Consider the following 21,156-nt stretch of genomic DNA (forward strand, 5'->3'; position numbering starts at 1 on the left):
TGACATTGAGCATTACTTGACTCGGGGGTGGGAGGCTGGGAGAGGGGGAGGGGGGGGGTCAGAGTGGATCCTGATAAAGAATTCCGCTAGTGTCTGGGACTGCGTGTCCAGTAGGGCTGTCAACGAATATTCTATATGCGAATATATATTGGAATAGTTGTTAAAAACAACTATTCGAATGTGAATATTAATAATCGAATGTAAAAAAAAAAAAAGTTAAATTGCTTGGACAAAACTCTTGATCAGCATTTGTTTATTGTTGTCGTTCATTTAAACCGCTTTGGGCAGAGAGAGAGAGAGAGAGAGAGAGAGTGCGTGCGAGCGAGCGAGAGATCTGCGGTCTTGGCCGTTAGTTAATTTACTTATTTTTGTGCAGGTAATATGTTGTTAGATCGGTTTAAACTTAAATAAATTACCTTTACAAGTAGTTCTGTCTCGTATTAATTTGTCCTGTTATTGACGCTAACCAGATATTCGAATATCAGGTTGCGCAGGAGAACAGCGGTGGTCGGCGGCCGAGGGGACAAAGAGAGAAAACAAGCCACCTACAGCGACTCCATCGACAGGAGGGAGAAGGGGGAGATTCTTTTTTGGGGGGGTGTGGGGGGCGCGAAGATGCATTAATATTTTAAAGATGCCGCTGTGCGAACGCTCGCCAAGTCAACGCGCGGCGGTGAATGCTGAATCCCCTCTCGACGGTGAGGGAGGAACAGAAGAAAGAAAACACTGAATTATTGAACTGGCCTCGTCTTTATTTGGCAAGAAAAGGTTGAGGCTTTGTGTAAAACATCAGACGTAGAGAACTTGATCTAATATGGAAATAAAGGCATACGAAAGAACACACTATCCCAACGAAATGTAAAAGTCACCGCATGCATACGGCTGTGCTTGTGCATGGGTGTGTGTGCACGTCAGTTTTGCAACTGAAGCGTTTTTTGGGGAGGACAGATTTAAGGCCCAGATGGTTTGGCATGGAGTGTGTTTGCTGTAGGCCAACTGCTCTCTCACACACACACACACACACACACACACACACACACACACACAGAGATGGGAGGGAGTGGGGGATGCAATCTGGTGAGAAAAAATAAGAGGGTAAACTAAATCTAGAAAGATTGATAGAGGGATGTAGTGATTATATGCAGGGAATCTATCAAAGACCATTATAGATAAAAGCTTCCTTCACGAGACCCCACAAAATTCAATAAATAGACCTAAAACAGTTATATTCTTACAGCCTTTCTGACTGCTGCAGTGGATATGTTCATGTCAACAAATGAAAAAACTTGACTACTCTGTGGGCCACGAGTGCTCACCAAATGTGTGACACTCTTATCTGCCGACAGTGACAGCGAATGCCTTAAACCTTTTTTTCATAATGGCCGTTATGGGGCGACTTCACTGGTTGCAAAATAAGTAGTATAGTAATCTATGAGAAAATATATGTACCTCAAAACCTTTATCATCTCAGGCAAACATTCTAAAAAGTCCCAACTCTTCTAATCTATGATCGCCGGCGGGCGCGCGTGTGGTATCATGCAGGTTTCATGAAGTGTTTGTGTGTATTTTATTTTATTTCTTCTAAGTTATAGTCAATTTCTTTACATTGACTGTTTTAAACCTCCGGCTCCTGTGTACTTAAGGGATTCTCGTTACTCTATCTCACTATTTCTGTGAGAACTCCTTTACATTTTAAAGCGTTTCCCCACATTTTTACAGCTCTGCTTTGACATACATGTCCTTTTCTTGTGTTCCCCTGCGTTTCCTTATGTGTGAAATAACTGAGCGAGCGTAGACACAGCACGGCCGTGCATCGGACGGCCCGGCAGACATTGTGATGATGTGAATACAGCACGGTCATCTGGGGGAGATGTGCCGCCGGAGATCCGTGCAAACCCGGCGGCGTCGTTTCGGAGCGATGTGGTACGGGGGGGCCGTCGGCTGGTGCAATGGACAACCAGAGAGATCAGGAGGCGGCGTAATGGTGCAGCAGTGGAGAGGGATTAACGCTGATCAGATCCAATCCGTACCGTCTTCTATTAATGCCTGTGATCTGCGACAACTGGTTGATTTCAGAAGCATTAACCTCGCCCACATAGAACGAGTCCCTAACGTGCCCACGGAAAGATTGTCAGGTATAATTGCTCAGGCTCTAGACGCCTCTCCTGCAGGCAGCGTATTACATATCGTAATGAGGGGGCCCCCCGCGGAGAGTGACGTACAAACTGTTTTAAATTTAAACAATGCGTACAATGTTGCAAGAGAAACTACCGGGATTCGTCCTCCATGGACCAACTTAATTCATAAATCAAGGAAAATTCATAAGTAATGTTAGTAAAAGTCAATCTTCCTGGTACATGAATGTGCTCAGTGAGATTTTTATATATCGTATATTGTGTTACTTCTAAAATACCTTGAACTTGATGCTCAAGCTCACATTTTTGTTGTATCGCACAGCGAATGGGACATCATTTTATCAGTTTCAACACAAGAGGGAACAAAAGCATACTTGCACACGTCAGCTCCTTCTCCACTAAATGGGCTTTCTGGGCCTTGAAACATGCACATTTAACAAGCTGCATGATATTAACATCTGTATACTTCTGGGGAACAAGCTGCTGCTCTTTGAAGCCTTGGGAAATAAGTCTAAAGATACTTTGGTAGAAAGGCTGTTAAACTTTACAACCGGGCTTCAGCGATTGTTTGAGAGTTCAAGCCCCTTTCAGATATACAAATATTTACATAATTATGAGGCAGTTATGTTGGCCTGATGTGTGAAAAAGCACTATGGTGACTTTACTTGAAATGAAGTTCATCTCCACACCGTCCGGTTTTAAATCACAACAGTCTGTTTTAGCTTCAGGTCCCGGTCCGGATGAGACGGCTTCTGGGTCCGGATCCGGACCGCGGCCCGCTAGTTAGTGACCTCTGGCATAGGAATTCAATTATTAGTATTTTTTTTAATTTGGTTGGTTCTGGTCTTGGCAGATTCGATTAGAAAACTGTATTAATCCCCAGTGGGGAAACTCATTTGCTACCAAAACATGAATTCAGACTCAGACAGACAACAATAGACACAATGCACAGAGCACAACAGACAAGAAACACGTTACTAGGAGCAAACAAAACCAGAAGATGCGATATGAAACATGATCAACATCAGAAAGGTGTCCATTCAAAAACCAGACTACTGCTGCTGGTATAAAAGATTAAATTGCTTTAACTGTCTGTGTGGAATCTCTGTGTGCTGGGTCATGTATACAGTCGTAACACAAATAGACCCCAAGATATCCTCAACTATCACTGAGGAGACCACCTCCCTCTACCTGCTAAAATCAATAACCAACTCTTTGGTTTTTCCAACATTTACTGTCAAGATATTGAAGAATAGAGTTCTAGAGAGTGTAGAATTAGACTTTGCCGTAATCCTGGTCCGGTACAGGAAACATCAGTCGGGTCTGAATTACTCTGGAATGAACGTTAACGTAAAATACAGTTGTGTCCTTTTAATAGATCAACTGAGCAAAATGTGGTATTCCGTGTGTGAGAAGGGTTTCAGTAACAGTACTTGCTACGATGTAGTATTGTAAGTTACGGTTGAACCTGGAATCCCTTTCCATTGCTTCGCTGATGATGTGCTGGTGTACTTGCCACTAAAGGCCCAATCCAAGGAATCCCTTCATGCTGTGTTTAATTGTATGATGGACATTAAAACATGGATGGACCTAAACTTCTTAAAACTAAATGAAAACAAAACAGAGATGGTGCTATGTGGTCGCCCTGACTTGGTCCAGGTCCTTGCCAGCTCCCTTGGCCCACTAGCACTTTACACAGGTTCCCAGGCCAGAAACCTTGGTGTGATTATTGATGGGGCGTTTAAATTGGACAAGCCGGTCAGCTCTGTGGTTAAGGCTAGTTTCTTCCAGCTTCGGCTGCTAGCCAAAGTCAAACCCTATCTAAAAAGGGCTGACCTCGAAAAAGTCATTCATGCTTTTATATCTTCGCGCTTGGACTGTTGCAACCGTATGTCGGTATCGGCCAGTCAGAACTCAACCGTCTACAGCTTGTGCAGAATGCAGCAGCCCGTCTCCTGACCGGGACAAAGAAGCATTGGGCACATAACGCCAGTGCTTTCCTCTCTCCACTGGCTTCCGGTGAGGTTCAGAATTGATTTTTAAGAATCTTATATTTGTTTTTAAGTCTCTGCATGGAATGGTCCCAGAATATTTATCCAGCCTTATTAATATACATAAACCGTCCAGAGCCCTGAGGTCAGCTGACCAGCTGGTTCTGACCGTTCCTCGGTCGTTCCTAAAAACGAAAGGAGATCAACCCTTCGCAGTAGCGGCTCCCAGACTGTGGAATGCTTTGTCGTTTTCTTAAAAACTATCCTTAAGACTCACTTGTTCACATTGGCCTTTGGCTGAGTTAAGTCACCTGCATTGGATCTTTTATTTGTTTGTTTGTTTTACGTTTGCTTGGATTGTTGCTGATTGTTTTTATCCTGTAAAGCACTTTGGCTGGCCACTGGCCTTTAAAAGTGCTATATAAATAAAAATTGACATTGACATTGAACCCAGGAACCTTTTTTTTTTTTGTGCATAACATCAAATCATAGCCTTGGAGGGGAATAAAACAAAAGACCGTAAGAGAGACAAATCATGATGAACGACACAAGGCTTCAGACAGAAGAAATGGCTGTGAGCAGCAGGAAGAATAGGACAGAGAAAAGGGAGAAGCTCATAAAAGACCAGACTACACTAGATTAGAAAAGAATAGACTAGAGCAACAACATCTTCGTCAGTTTCCATGGCAACAAGCCCTGTTGGTGGGGTAGTGGTGCAGGAGTCTCAGCAGGAGAGAGTTCAACGGAGGGAGTGTGTTTCACATCTTTTGTGTGTGTGTATATGTGTGTTTGTGTTATTAAAAGCATATGGAAAATGGAACACAGACACATCCATAATATATATCGGTGTTCAGCGTCAGACGGCAAAATAATCTGTGCAAGTGTTCCTGAGATAATGTGAAATAAAGAGGGATGGGCCGCAGCGGGGGATGCTGGGAAATAGAGTGACGAGGAAGAAGGAAGAAGATGAGGACAAAGGAAAACAGAGAATTGAGGATGATAGAGGCATTCTAGGCAGATCTGTGGATAGGTGTGTGTACCTTCTGGTATTGATCTTTGGAGGCCAGAGCTTCCTCCAGTTGCTGCTTTGTGTCGGCGTAGATGACGGAGCGGTATGCCGTCCCCATATCGTTCCCCTGACGCATCCCTGAACACACACACAGAAAGGAATAACAACACTTTAGGATTTCTGCTGATGTGGGTTTCAGTCCTCCTCCGTTCCTGGCTCAGGCAGCATTGTCCGAACACAACGGCTGACAGGACTTTCCAAAAATATAACTTGCTCGTCTTGGCCGAACTGAAAGCTACATTTTTTTTAAAATCATTTCATTTTTGGATCATTTCATCACGTACTCCTTTCACCGGTTTCAGCCGCTCGAGTGGTGCGGCTGGTGTGATGACAGCGTGCGTCTTTGGTCTAAAGTGAAACATTTTTGTGACTCAAACGTACGAGTCCTAATGACTTTCGTACCCTCCTGATTTGGGATCTTCTGCTTCTCAGGGGTCAGGATTTTACATTCCAGTTCCTGACTCCTGACAGGGATTCTCGTCGGCCTTACCTCTGCTTCCCATTAGCATGCCAACAAGTTGTGACACTAGCATGTGACATCAAAGATTCTAAAGCAGGTCAATCTCAGGGTCTCCCCTGATGTAGCACATCTGAATCTGGACCCTATTTCCACATGCTTTTGTGCCTAAGCGACTAATGAGGAGGAAAAAGTATTCAGTATTCAGTATTGAGCGAGAGAACTGCAGTTGCCTCGCAGGTATCGACACATTCTTTTAGACCCATGAACAAGGGCTTTATTTTCCTTCGAGGTTCAGTGATGGGAGTGTCCGTACCTTGAGTCGGGTTGTGGCTTTCCCAGAACACCTTGAGCAGGCCGGCAAAGCTGATCTGCTCCGGATGGAAGACGACTCTCACTACCTCGGCGTGGCCGGTCATACCTGCAAAGTAAAACTCCTGTGAGTTCATAGGACACACTGCAGCGTTTCCCCATGGTTTACAACTTTAGGGGGGCGTAGCAGGCGACAGATGGGGGCGGTAGTCGGGCAAACGGTTTTGATATAATGGGTTAGGGGAAACACTGCACTGAAGTCAAACAGACATCTAGACCTCTTTTGTGTTTGCAAATGTCTTATTTGCAGGATGTTTTTATGCCATAATTCTTAAACTAAAGGTCTCATGCGTTCAATTTGCCTTTTGCATATAAAGAAGAAGTTGTGGAGGAGTACCTTTGGTATGGCAGAATAACAATGAGATATTTGGGAGCAACATAAAAATGTTAGATATAAATTCAATACTATTTAGAATTTGTATAGCAACATTTTTCTCTGATTAATTTTCATTTAATTTTTTAACCATTCCTTGTATTTTTTGGTCGAAAAGCTCCAGGAAAAGCAAGTAAGTGGACCTTGAGACGAGACTGTCAACATCTGTTTCAAACAGATAAGAATAATCTGTCTAGGATTCTCAGAAAAACTTTAAAAGCCTCCAGTTACCTGGCAACTGAATACGAGCTGAAAAAATATCTGAAAAACTCTGGAACAATTCTTGAAATACATGTTTTTTTGGTCAAATCTACAAATAAAGGTCCACAGCACTCCAAGGCTGACTAGAATGTTCCGGCTGACAAGCGATCGCTCCTTCAGACAGACAGACGTCAGCTGGTGTTGGCAATGCACTGTGACCCATTACGCTGCACCTCATTTTCCTCCCGTCTCTCATTCTGCCTCCACTCCCATCCCTCTCTGTCTCTTATTACTTTTTTAATATCAGGAGTTATGGATTCCTACGGTAGATATTGGCAAACGGAGACAAAGCAGCGGTCGATATTAAATTAATGCCTCACCGGGTCAATCTCGCAGGAATACATCCATTTCGGAATAGACTGGAAATAAAGCAGTGGCTGGAATGGGAACAGAGAGTTGTTGTCCACTGTCTACACGCTTAACCTGTAAAAAATCATTATGCTGTGTTCTCATTACGTCACTATTTCAACACAAACCACTGAATGTGTGTCCGATCGTTAACCATCTGGGGCGTATCTTAATGCAAAGACAAGGACTTTGAAGGCAACAACAAAACAGTGGTGGAATGTAAGCAAGTACATTTAATAAAGTACGATGCTTGAAGTTAGCAGGAGCACCATTTAACCACCTCACCCGACTTCATGCTGAATGACACTGCTGGTCCATTCCTGGTTTGAAAAAGTCATTGCATTGTATTTATGTTAGATTATTTTATTTGGTCGAAGAGGAAATACTTGATTATCTCATTTTTTATATTGTACGTGTTCGGCTACTATCAGTCAGAAGTTATCATTTATTTAAGATGGATGAATTGAAAAATTTTAAAATAAAGAGTGGGAGTGTTTTTCATAATGTGATAAATAAAAAAGGCCCATGTTTTGTCTATCAAAAGAAGAAAAAAAGTGCAAATTGAATTAAAAATGTCACACTGATCCGAGTGTATTGGGATCAGTGTGACCAATTCGCCACGTGTGGACTGTCACTGCTTTGCCAAGATACTGTGCCAATTACCAAAACACAGAACAGGTTTAAATCAAGAAAACTAAACTAAATATACATATTTTAAAATGTACAATGACAGTCAAAGTTTTGGACACATTTTCATTCAATGGGAAAGAACTTTTGACTGACTCTATGCGGTTTACAGATACATTTCATTGAACCCCTCCTGCTAAAAATGACAGAGAAGTCATGCACTCAACCGCTGCCCTCGAGCATTTCAGATGGATTTACTCGCTATTTTACTCAGATACAGATAGATTATCTATGCAGGATAAGTGGCCCTCTGGATGCCTCCTGGATGTAACAGGTTTCTTATATTGGGCGGAAAATAACAAGTACTTTTACGACCTACTTTTTAGTTAGTTTATCAGTTTTGCCAATAAATGCATTTATGAATTCCAGGCACGATTGTTATGAGAGACACGATGCAATCGTTACATTCAACAGTGAACCTTAACTGAACGGCTGAGCCCGCGGCTTAAATTACCGTTAGTTTATGGTTTAGTTCGTAGACTTTTCCTTGTTGCCATGAAGGAACGATTTTATTTAAAAACTGCTGACAGGAAGGTCTGTGGATTATATTGAGAGACATTGCTGTGGAATTTTTCAAAAGCGCATCTATATATTTATTTGTACCGTTTATGGATGGATTAGGGATTATGGCTCATTGACAGCTCTTCGCTTAAGTTTTGAGAAGACTACAACGAGGAGAAAGAGAGGTAGTGAGGCAGGTCTAAGGATGGATGAATCTCCGGGAGGGTTAGACATGCATCGCACATAAATGCACACACACAAACACACACAATCAGCTCAGAGTGGTCAAGCCTGAGGAGCAGCCTTATCCCTGCCCCCGTATAATAGAGCCTGTGGGAAATGATTTTCTCCTCTGCTAATGTTGGTGTTGTTTTCACAGTGCATTTATTCTCAGTGGTCTATGCGGTGCCCAGTGCAGTGTGTGTGTGTGTGTGTGTGTGTGTGTGTGTGGAAGCTACCTGTGCACACTTCCTTGTAGGTGGGGTTAGCTGTGTATCCTCCTGCGTAGCCCACTTGGGTGGAATAAACCCCATTTTGCCTCCAGAACTTCCTCTCTGCTCCCCAGAAGCAGCCCATGCCTGCCAGAGCAGAAACACAAGACTTTGTTGGACGGCGGTCTGCAACCTCCAAATTCGTTTCAACCGGCGACAAGACGGACATGTCAATAACATTTCATACGCTAGCGTGTCCCAAGTAATGTTAAAAATAACTTAACCTCTTCTTGTATCTTCATCAGTTAAGTGAACACGAACGAACGTTTCATTTTAGATTCAGTGGTCTAATAAATATCAGGCTGCATAGTGAAGCTTAAAGGTGTACTGTTTATGTAAATGTTAAATAAAATACGGTAGAAGGAATTCGGATCATCGTGAAATCTCCTGTGATCCAGTATTTAGGAATAACTGGACGAAAAGATGAAGTCAATTTTAAACTTATAAATGACCAGTTTTAGTTCTATCTTCTCACCAAATACAGCCGTCTCTGTCCCTTCTGGGAAAGGTGGAACAATCCTGTTCCCGCTCACGTCGTGTTTGGCTGCATCAGAAAAAGAGACAGACACAGAATATTAGAGGAGTCTTGTTGACGACTGGGGGCTCAAACTGCAAAGGACTGCTCTTTAATACACGTGGGACACAGCGGAGTGTTACCTTCAAAATCTGCTTCAGCTATAAAAAGTTCTCACTAAGCAGAATGGATCCTTTCAAAGTGTTACAAATAAAACATTCTAATTTAGCACACAAGACCATTTCGATGTTTCAGCCCAACGGGTAGCAAATGTTAGATATTGTGTATTCAGTTCTGCCAATTTATCTTAGTGTTTTCTCCCTTCCTGTTCAACACAACAGCTTGCTGTACGTACGATACATATTTAAGAAGAAAACCTGAATTTTTCATAACACCCTACCACCACCAAAAACATAAAAAGATTGAATTCACCGGAGACTCACACAGACGCACAGTGACCCACTTAAACAGAACATCGCAGCAGCTGCATTCTCTCCAATCAACACACAGCCAGAGGTGCACCAAGACCCATTTGAGGCCAGCCAGCCACCTGGTTGAGCTAACGCGCATTAGCGTTAGCATGCTGGAGGATCTGTGAACGAATGTGTTTGTGTGTGTGTGTGTGTGCGTGTGTGTGTGTACAGATGGCTTGCTGTACAATGCCGTGGGGGAGGGAGATGGATTAAAATAAATGGGATGGAATAGAATGAGAATTAACCCAACATCTGGATCACCCCTCCTCCTCCACGCATCCACACACACAGTGTTCATGCATGGAAACATAATGGTTGTGTGGAGCAGCATGCCTATAGACTAAATCAGCCAGATGGATACTGCCAACCACTCAGCAGCCTTCCAACAAACACACACATTTGTGAGGCAGATTTTATTTTGTCATTTACGGTATAGATTTTAACTTGGAAAACACACACACACACACACACACGTGCGCGCGCACATGCACACCCACGCCACCTCCCCCATCCGGAGTGGTCCTTGTTTGTCTGATGTGAGCGGCCTTTCATCCGGATGAAAGACAGCATCATCTTCAGAGACACCTTCTCGTCCCCTCTGTATTCTGATTGGTCGGTTGCGGCTCCTCACCTGTTATCCAGCTGTCACACAGTGTTTCTATGCTAAGTTGCGCACAACATTGGCTTTGGGTCCAAAATGCAAAACAAAAGCTACGGAGCTGTAAATTTGCATTAATAATGAGCGGGAAAGCAATTAGTATAGTATGTTGGACAAAAACAACCTAATAATCGCAGAGACAAGACTATTTAAGTTATTTTAAAAGTTTTATGATAAATGTGTGTTTCTTGACCATGTATTTTCTGTGTTTTATTGATGCATTTATCTACGTAAGTGGTGTTCCTTAATTGACTCATGGTAACGTCAGTATTATCGCATGTGTACCGTTAGAAATCACAGCTCCTGAGAATCATCAGCCTGAAAAAAACTGAAAATGTACGATCCTTCTACTGTATCAGGGCAAGGATGCTCTTCCTCCTCCTCTTCCTCCTCTTCCACCTCCTCACACATTATCTTCTCTGTGTGCATTAGTAATGGCCGCCTTTGGGGAGCAGCGAAGGCATGTTCATTACTGGCCACACACACACAAACACACACCCACGGGCACACAACTCATTAGTATTCTGTCCGGACGTATTGTCTTTCCCCACTGACATTTACGTTTAAATTGTTTATTTATCAGTGTGTGTGTGTGTGTGTGTGTGTCTTCTATATATATATAAAAATAAAAGCACACACACATTTAAAAAAATATATATATATATATAAACGCATAGAAGCTCTGAAATGTTGCTTTTTTTTGATTATATCATATCGATATCAAACATACACACAACCCCATTCAGTTGTTTCTGGAATAATCAAAACCAGAGCTGATAAAACCCCAAGTGTTTGTTTTATTTTTAAATCAGCATTTACAGGGGAATTTGCCCTCGTTAAAAAGGGTCAGCCCAGATTTAGTCGCACAAATGAGCTCCAGCCGCGCACGCAAATCAAACAGACGCGACAAAAGTTGCTTGCAATTTATTTGCTCGTCTGCGAAATTTGACGAGGTTTGGAACCAGTTAGATGTAAAGATACCATGGTGACTGGGTCCGCCCCCTTACTGTCAAAAAAAAAAAAAAAACTCGCAAAGAAGCAAATTAAAAAAAATCACAAGCAACAGAAGTCATTACATTTTGGCGTTTTCTCTGCTGGTTTACAGGTTTACCATCATTCTTACTGGTAGATATGTGACCTCATCAATTTCCGTTGCGGCTTCAGCCTGAGCAGAGGTGCCACCAGCAGCGTCTTACAGCGGCTTGAAGGATGGAGTTAGAGCTGGGAGGTTTCGGGCTTCTCATGAAGCCTGAAGCGGTGTGTGAAAAGTCGTCTCCGACCAAGCGGAGCGGAAACTAGCAAACACACGGCGTCCTAAAAATAACCACACAGGGCGGAGACAAGGGGTGAATAATCACCCAAACACAGTAAAGAAAGTGAATTACTTTTCAAAGGCATTCATTAATATTCTCCAGTTATCTTTTCCTTCACGCGCGCACACACACACACAGACGGACAAACAGACGCATCAAGTCTGTGAATACAGACGCATTTTTCTGGAAAGTAATTATTCCGTGCGGCAATCCTTTGAAACGCCTGTTCTGGTCGTCACCTTTATCTCACTGGGAAGGATAACAACGCCTCTTTTTGATAATTGAATAATTTTTGTGTGAGGTCGGATGCAAACAATGTGTGTGTGTGTGTGTGTGTGTTGGAGAGAGACAGAGAAAAAACTCCAGACAATGAGTTTCTTGTACCTTGCAGGAGCACAAAAATATGATATGATTTTGCGGTTTGTTTCCGAGAGAAGATTTATGTTTGTTTCAGCTAAATAAAAGCCGGCTTCTGAGAGGTTCTCTGTGGCGACTGTGAACGGAGGAACTTCAAGAGACTTTAAGCATTAAACAGCTAGTCGTTTTTTTGGGGTACAAATGTGTGCGTGTGAGCAGCCCGCCTGGCTCCCGGCCTCTTCTGCGGCTCCCAAAATCCTGTCACAATGATAAGCCCGATCGCAGAACAGGCCTATATGCATGGTGACATCTGCGACACACACACACACACACACACACACACACACACACACACACACACACACACACACACACACACACACACACACACACACACACACACACACACACACACACACACACACACACACACACACACACACACACACACACACACACGTGCGCACTTCATTAGTGCTGCTCTATTTCAGCTCCGGCCTACATGCGTTTGGAGGCAGGCAGAGCCGCTTCACAATCGGCTTCGATGCGCCCGTCATCCCTTTTTTAATTGTCTGTGGGGCAACTAGAATGTGAAAAGGGTACAAAATAAATAGGTTGGCGTTTCGATTATATGTACGAGTACGTTTACATCAGTGGAAAGGGTGGTCCTCATGAATGTTTTAACAATGTGAAGTGCACCTTAAGGGGGCATATTTACTGCCTCTCCGTCGGCGCTCAACACGGCGACGGTGGAGAAGCGAGCGGTTGCTGACAGAGCGAACCGCGTTCCACTCGATGGGTCCCTAAGCGCCGCGCTTCATCGATTGCGGCCGAATTGTGAGAGCGGCGCGCTGCAGCGTCCATGGGGGGGAGCACATCCACAGCATGCTCACATGCACAGAAATACAATGGATCACAGAATAGTGTGCAGTGCACATGTAACCCTAACAAGAGGTTATGAAGCCCGAACCTCCAGCAATCATCAATTGTTTTCCAATCGATTCGAACGCCTGTGAGTTGTCCAAAATGTCACCAGTTTAACATTGACATGGGTCACGGTGACACACAGCGATTAAATGGATCCATGTGGATCAGCAGTTGACTTTGAGGACAACTATTGTTCTGATGAGACTGATCGGAGAAATTATTACACTGGTTTGTTTTAAAAGATTCAAGACGATTTAATATATCTACACAATTTACTGACAATATAGACAAATACTGGGCCTCACACCGCCCCTCCTCCCTTCCTCTCCCCCGACCACCCGCCCCTCCCCGAGCCTGGAGAGGCACTACGGCCCGGCCTGGATGTCCAGGGCTCCCCCTTCTCCTCCCCCCTGGAGCTCCAGACCTGACAGTGATGAATGAAACACTGCAGCTAATGTCTGCCTCGTGGATATTGGAGACACACACACACACACACACACACACACACACACGCAAAAGATTGCCTCAACTGCACTGCAATTAAATCTACAAAGTACCCCCCCCCCCCCCCCCCCCCGTTTCCTCCTCCTCTGTGTCAACCTCTCTCTCTCTCTCTCTCTCTCTCTCTCTCTCGCTCTCTGATTGACTAGTTTCTTCCTCCTGCTCCCCCTCTCTTATCATCTCCCTCCTCCACCCATCTCTCTCTCTCTCTCTCTCTCTCCCTCCCTGCATCCGAGCCTCTCAATCAGCCACTGATTGCCATCATCGTTTTTATTACTGCCCGTCATCACGGCCATCGGCGTTATCGTCATCGCTCCGCCGCAGACGGCCTCCAGGAAGACGAGGCTCGGGTGTTTTTTTTAAGGGTTTCATGTTGTAAAAAGCGGTTTGTGGTTCTTCAATGGGCTTTGGACACACTGACCAGGGCTGTTGTTAAGGAGATGCTTCCACTCGGGGGAAACGTTAACGCTAGACACAACAAAGACGACGGCCCGTACTGGATATGGATTGACGGGGGCAAAGCTTCAACCAGGAAGACGTTCAGCAGAAGCATACGACCGACGTTAAAATACATGGTGATCTCTTTTCCTTGAGCAACCTTGTGTGTTCTGTTGTACAATGGAATCGGAGAACCCAATCTTAATTACAATAAAACAGCTTGTGAAGCTTTTAGTAACTACAAAAACAGCCTCAATAACTGTAAAAAGCATTTGATTTCAGAAATGGCCCAATTAGAATGAATCGTTTCCATGGAAAGAAACAGATCTGTTTTTTCAAAAGAAATACTGAGACCAAATAGATTTGTGGTTTTAAACGTGTGTTTGCAATCCTGGGGAAATCAAACTGGCGTAGGCAAGTTCCAATGAAATATTTCAATAGGTTTTCATAAATCAGTTTTTTTTATTGTTCGTTCGAGGGGAAATCACACTGGCGTTGGTTTATTCATTTTAATCATTTGTTTAAACAAAAGGCTTGATATATTTAATGTTCATCCATTATTGGAAACGTTATTGTTAGCGGAAAATGGGGGAAATGACTTAATAAAGGTGAACCACAGATCCTTTCTTCCCTGAAGTCTAAGGTTAGAGATTGTGATGCGACTGCAAGAGGACGTGCAAAGGTTGTTATTGTTCCGATCGCATGGTGCAAAAACAACATGAATTCATCTGCAGCAAACTAATTTCGCCTTTTAGATGTATGCTTCCTATTTTGTTCTCTTTTCTGCCATCTTCTGTAAACCTTTGAAACACTTGATTGACAGACGTGTGTGTGGCAGGAGTGGTGGTCTGGGTGAATGTGTGTGTGTGTGCGCGTGTGATCGACCAGTCAGAGCCATTAGCAGCGAGGCAGTGTGTGGGTGTGTGTGTGTGTGTGTGTGTGGGGGGGGGGGAATAATGCACTTAAAAGATGGCGGGCTGACTGGACCCTTTCAGACGTGCAACCTTAGATACGCTGCTTACATCCACAGTGAACGTGGAATAATGGCTTTCTGCACTCGCACACGAACGTGCTGCGAGAGTGGACGACTTTGATGGAGACTCAAAACGCTCAGGCGGTTTTTGTCAGCTAGCTCACGGGCTTAGTTAGATTTGATAAGTGCTCGTAGGTGTTGTTTATCGCAGCACGTATTCGTGTACATGTACATTTATGACATGGCTGCTCTTCATCCTGCTGTGTTCATTGTTGGGTAACTGCCCTTTCAAAGGGGCCTATTGGCATAATACATACATTTACTTCTCAAACTTTCGGTACGTTTTGATGATAGGACTTCTGTATTTTTTGAATGAATTAGATTTTGAATCTTGCATTTGAATTGTAGTATTTTCAGACGCTGGCGTTACTACTTTTACATCAGTAAAGGATCGTAATACTTCCGTCCGACACAGATCCGCCCTCATCCATCTTCTCTCCTCCAGCCCTCTTCCCCTTTGTGTCGATCCAACAGGTCTCCCTTGTCTGTTATGTCGCCCGCGTTCTCCCCCTTAAACGCCACTCATTATGTCCTTCAAGGTTATCGGCCCGCTTGCTGATGGAATCGCGCTCACAGACACACTTTCGTTCGCTTGCGTTGTCGTGGTAACTGCCGTGACAACGGCAAGATGGATTGAAGAGCGGCGGGAACCTGATAACGCTGCGCGGCCGCTTAGCGTTTCAAGAGGACGCGATCGGACGGGCCGATACGGCTTTTGCGTGGATTCAAGCGGCGCCCTGTTTGTCCAATAAAACAGAAGAGGACACTAGGTGGACATTAGGACCATATATGATGTGATAGTTGAAGTATTCAAATTCTTAATGAAAGTGAAAGTACGAATACTACACTATAAAACGTGCTGTTCGGGGTTAAAGCCTTGCAGTGAAAATGTTATTTAAGTAGTACACTTAAGTAGTAAGCATGCAAAGATCAGGAGAACATAATTAAACAGTCAACAGTCCTCAAAGCCCTGTGACTGCTACATTATGCTATATACTATAACATTAGAGTTGTATTACCTATTTTTTAACTAATGATTATTGTAGTTATCCAGTAATATGTCTGCATTAACCAAACATTTAACAAAAATATTGAGAAATGTCACAATTACACAGAAACACAAGTCACTCCTTCACCTACACTGCTCAAAAAAATTACAACAATTAGAAAGTTTCAGCCTAAAGAGGGGTACATTTTATAGACGCCCCGAACATCAAAGTGAAAAGGCGATGTGGCAGGCTAGTCCATTTTGCTCAAATTATATTTCTGCAGCGGTGACATGCTTCTCATCATCTTGTGTGGCCCCCACGTGCTCATATGCTTGACAACGACGCTGCCTGCATGCTGCTAATGAGACGCCAGATGCTGTCTTGAGGAACTGTCCTCCCAGATCTGTCTAAGGGCATCAGTGAACTCCTGTAACGTCTGCAGGAGCAACCTGGCGCCGTCTGATGGACCCAAAAACATAATGCACCAGAGGTGATGGTGAGGCCCATTCAACTGCACCAATGCCTTCATCCTCCGGGTGCCTGCATACTCTTCCCCCGTGACGCTGGGCATTGTGCATCAGCAGGAACCAAAGACCTGCTGCAGCAGTGCACGGTCTGACCATCCCGATACCTGATGGCAGTCAGACTCCCCAGACCATCACTGACCCACCATCACACCGGCCATGCTGAAACATGTTGCAGGCAGCAGAGCGTTCTCCTTGGCTTCTCCAGACCATTTCACGGCGATCACAGGTGCTCAGGGCCAACCTGCTCTCACCCGTGAGAAGCACCAATCCTGGTGTTCTGTAGCAAATGCCAATCAAGCTCCACAGTGCTGGGCAGTGAGCAAAAGTCAAAATTGTGAGAGCAGAATGTGTTCTTTCAATAGGAAGTCTCACCATCTAAAATGCAATGACAACTTGGCACGCTGCACCTTCTGCTAAAGACAATGGCACACAAATGAAATCTCTGGAAATCTTCGAAATAGAACAATGCGTTTTGTCAAACCACTGTTTTGAATCTAAAATAGAAATGCTCCAATTCAACTTCAACCAAGTGCGTAAAACTATTTTTTTTAAAACCTGATTTGGTCTTTAAGTTAAAAGTTCTGGACTGATTTGGCCTCCTTCCTGACCTCTGGCCAGGTTTTCACAAAAACTGTTAGGAATTTGTGCTTAAATGGATGAAAAACATCTAAACACTAACCCTGAACACAATAACTGTAGTCCATCTGATTTAGTACAACACAATGCAGTTAGCATTCATGCACAAACCTCTTGCTCGGCGTGGGCTTTCGGCCTTCCTCTGGCTGCTGGTGGGCTATTCCAGGTCAAGCATACCTTCTAGTCCGCTTCAGAGAGGTTGACTGGCGCTTTAAAATCCTACAAATACTTTGTTGATGTTAAAACTACAGGTCAACATATCTGATGGCGTGGTCCTGCAGCGATTTGTCTCCGAAAAACCCAGCCGGGTCCGATGGCTCCAATACGGATTATCGATCAAAAGGACGGAAATTGATCATTTTAGGGGTTCTTTTTTTGGGGAGAGAGGGGGGTCCAAAGCCCTTTTCAGAGGCTAAGAACTTTTTCTCTCTCGTCAAGCTCGGAGCCGAGGCAGAGCTTGTCCCCATCCACCAGCGCCACTGTGCTGGATGTTTCTTGATTTCCTCTGGCGCTGCAGCCCCAAGCCAGACAGACAAAGGAGGGGAAGCCATGCCAAGCCTCTCCGCGGCCGGCGCGGCTCTTCGCGGTCCTTTCTCTGCTCCCTCGCTCTTTCTTCGCCGGCTCACGATTGTGGCAGCGTTCCACAAGGAAGATTTGGCCACGCTCCAGAATGTCTGGCTCTCTCCGTCTGAACCGTTCCAGCCGTCCCGACCGTCCTTCTCGCGTGTTGGAGCCACCCCTCCCTCATCCGACCCTCCCCGGTCCCAAAAATACCCAACACACTTTGGAAGAATCGATCGGGGAAAAAAACAAAAAGATGTTAAATACTCTGAGTATTTGCTCCTCACATCTAGCCGTTGCTTTCAGTCAGATGAACAATGAACCGCAATAAGACCGAGTCAATATCGCCTCCACGCAACCTTTACACTTCCTACTCCTTACGGTGATCTTTCGCTTTTTAATGTTAGAGGATGGTGTGCGTGTGTGCGTGTGTGTGTGTGTGTGTCTTTTGTCCACTGTCAGTGCAGATCTATTTATCATGTGCCAAGACTCTGTGCCCTCACTTGTAGTGAAGAGGGGCATTTTAGTGCCAAATGCCCCAACTGCCAACTTGGTGCTGCTGGCGGTCTGTTTGCATTTTTTTTTTAACTCCCTATCTCACACAGCACAGACATACACACAGTTAAACAAAATCCATTTACACATTAAAGTGACAATTATGATTTAGAATGAATTAGTAAATCGCAGCTTCTTACATCTGATATGTCATGCTTCATATTCTCGTTCAATGGTTTCAATGTTACATTACATTACATGCCATTTAGCTGACGCTTTTATCCAAAGCAGCTTATAATAAGTGCATTTCAACCATAAAAGAAACAAGAAAGTGCAATTTCATCAAATGTTCTGATCTTTATCTTTATAGATTTAGGGACAATAACAGCATTCTGTTGATGTATTCAAACTTAAATATTGATTTTGAGAGTAATTCATAACTAATAAAACAAGATGTAGTACTTTTCTGGTTTTACATGAGTTGGGTTTACTGATGTTTGAAGTAATAAAGGATGAGAAGAACTGGCAGCCGTTCACTCAGGGTGGCTGCATTAAAGCAGAATGGGTCATGTGAGTGTCAGAAATACAATGAATGGAAAATATGTATTCGAACCATTAAATATGGATTTATTTACATTGAACTTGGGTGTGCATATTTCTTGGATATGGATAGTGAAGACCTAATTTTCTATTTCCAATAGAGAAACTAAGAAATGCTATATTTATAAGCCATATAATTCCAAACTTCTGACTATACAATCTTGCCATATTACGTATGATTAAAAACACTTGAATCCCATGTTGACAATTTAATAAAAAACTCTACAGAATGATAGAAATGAAACATGAAATGCATGTGCATGGCCATCTCACTATTATTAAGGGATTCTCATTTGCATTCACAAGCTAACGAGGAATATATAAAGTACCTACATTTTCGCCACATTTTTTTTTTGCAACATTAAAAAGAGCAAATACAGAAATAACACCTCATTTTGAAAGGGGAGATTATGCATTATTTTTCTTACCTGAAGTATGTTTAAATGTTAAAACTTGTGTTCTTGTAACAGTTTTGTAACAAAGTATGTCACCACTGTGTTGTAACTACTTCCTGTGAACATTCAAGGAAGTGAAAGCAATTATACTGCAGTAAAAGTATAGACCACCCATATATTGGGATCATAATCAGGTTACATTATATGTGGTATTTTAAACAGGGCATGTCATATCCACGCAGCACTAAAGATACAAGTACTATGTTGCGCATGCGCACTAGCGCCAGCAGGTGCTAACTTAACACATTAAAGTTTAGCTAACTTACTTGCCTTAAGAACGTCTTTATAGGGAATTTAGTTCCGGTCGTTTGAGGAAGGCAACTCCGTAAATGTGGCCACGAGATGACAAGAACACCAAATAAACCATCAAATATGCGTTTTTGGTTCGCTACGCGGTGTGTCAAAACATTAACTGGAAGTAATAGCATTCTTGCTAAAGAGGCTAACGTTCAAAAGCTAGCTTACCGGATACTTTGATGGCTTCGGTCCGGCCGGGAAGCGCTGTCGCTTGAGTCGGCATTTGGGCTTTGGAGCCCATCTCTCCCATCCCACTGTTGACAAAATGACGCCAAATCAGACGGAGCCTGGAGGCGGAGACCATTGACACGGCAGCAGCACCGACACACTCCTGCTCCACACCGACGGCTAGCTCGGCTAGCTCAGCTAGCGTAGCTACACAGCAGCGACCTTACTTACCTAACGTCAACGCGAGGCTTGTGTAAGGTCGAGGTGCCCACGTGTTACACAACAGTGACAATAAACAAAACGCCCTGCGTGAATGGATCACGTTCGCACGTAGTGAACGACATTAACGTTAGTCTCTGAGGACCTAATCAGGAAACCGATTCCAAGCAGTAAATGTTTGGTAAAATTATGAACTTTCTCCTCATTTTGTTGTTCTATTAACTATTTAATGTGCAGCACGTGTACGCCGAATTTACTCATACATGCAGATTCAATATGTGCAATGTTTCCAATGAGTATAATTTCACGTGATACAATTATGAATGGGGTTTGACATTGTTCAAAGTCCAATAGCTTTGCTTGAGGAAAATCACCATAGACGTTTTCCAACTGTATTTCAGTGAAGGTGTTTCAAATTTTGCTGCTTATTAAATTCATTTTTTTTTTGCTTACTTATGAAAGTATGAAAATTATAATCAGCGTTCGACCCATGATCTTGACCGAAATAATGGCATAATACTCAGTTGAAGCCACTGGCTTATTTAAAAGCCTTTAGTATTAGTTTTGACATACAAGCACAGCTTTCACACATAAAGCCGTACAACACAAAGCAAAGTAGAAAGATGAAGCTGTGGTGTACTAACTTGTGATTTCACCTCAATCAACGGCGTGTTTCTGTTTCCTTTCCCCTTTTCAGATGATGTTTCATATTAGTCTTTCCAGATACCCATCTTGGTTATCAAACAAAACCCCTGTTATTAGTCAATTAAGGTAAATGTTACGCATCTTAACGTGCTGTGCTCAAATTATCATTGTGGAATTTATATGAATAAACTGACCCCCAGACACTAAAAGCAAAACTTCAAGGTAGAACATACAGGATAACAGCACTATACGGGGTATCGTGAAAATAAACACTATAAATGAGAACATCAGTTGATCAAATATAAGCAGCATAGAAAACGTGTATGTGTAAAACCGTGCGCACCATCCCGTGTTATTAAGAATATCAAGGCTTGTGCGTGGTTTGTTAAAGAGAGCCGGGCTCTTTCAGATGGAAGCCACGGATTTCATGGATCAGACGAGAGCACAGCCCCCCATCACTCCACCGGTTTGCAGTATACGCTGAGTAGGAGGGACGGCTAAGGGGGAATAGATGACGAGCGATAAGGAGCCATGGAGGAAATGTTGCTCGCGTCGGCAAAATATAAACGACTTTCACCCTTTGACAGTAACGGCGAGGGTCATCTATAATTCAGAATGAAATGACAATTTCACATTCCAGCAGAGAGGACGGGAGCAGATGGAGT

At 43.5% G+C, this 21,156-nt stretch overlaps 1 protein-coding gene across 2 annotated transcripts in view; it reads right to left on the reverse strand.

Moving 5' to 3' along the window:
* The window catches only part of msraa (methionine sulfoxide reductase Aa), a 25,235-nt gene extending 5,116 nt beyond the window's left edge, over positions 1–20,119 (reverse strand). The window contains exons 1-6 of one of the 2 annotated variants that reach the window (XM_040160570.2): positions 19,859–20,119; positions 19,628–19,713; positions 9,161–9,229; positions 8,653–8,772; positions 5,969–6,073; positions 5,167–5,273 (exon numbers count right to left, since the gene is read on the reverse strand). In XM_040160570.2, coding sequence (XP_040016504.2) covers positions 5,167–5,273; positions 5,969–6,073; positions 8,653–8,772; positions 9,161–9,229; positions 19,628–19,709 — 483 coding nt within the window. In that variant the 5' untranslated portion in view covers positions 19,710–19,713; positions 19,859–20,119. Of the gene's footprint in view, positions 1–5,166; positions 5,274–5,968; positions 6,074–8,652; positions 8,773–9,160; positions 9,230–19,627 lie in introns of both variants that reach the window. The other variant, XM_040160568.2, reaches the window with a different exon arrangement.
* Positions 20,120–21,156: the final 1,037 nt, after the last annotated feature.

Source organism: Gasterosteus aculeatus, chromosome 18, assembly GCF_964276395.1.
Source record: "Gasterosteus aculeatus chromosome 18, fGasAcu3.hap1.1, whole genome shotgun sequence".
Lineage (NCBI taxonomy): Eukaryota > Metazoa > Chordata > Actinopteri > Perciformes > Gasterosteidae > Gasterosteus > Gasterosteus aculeatus.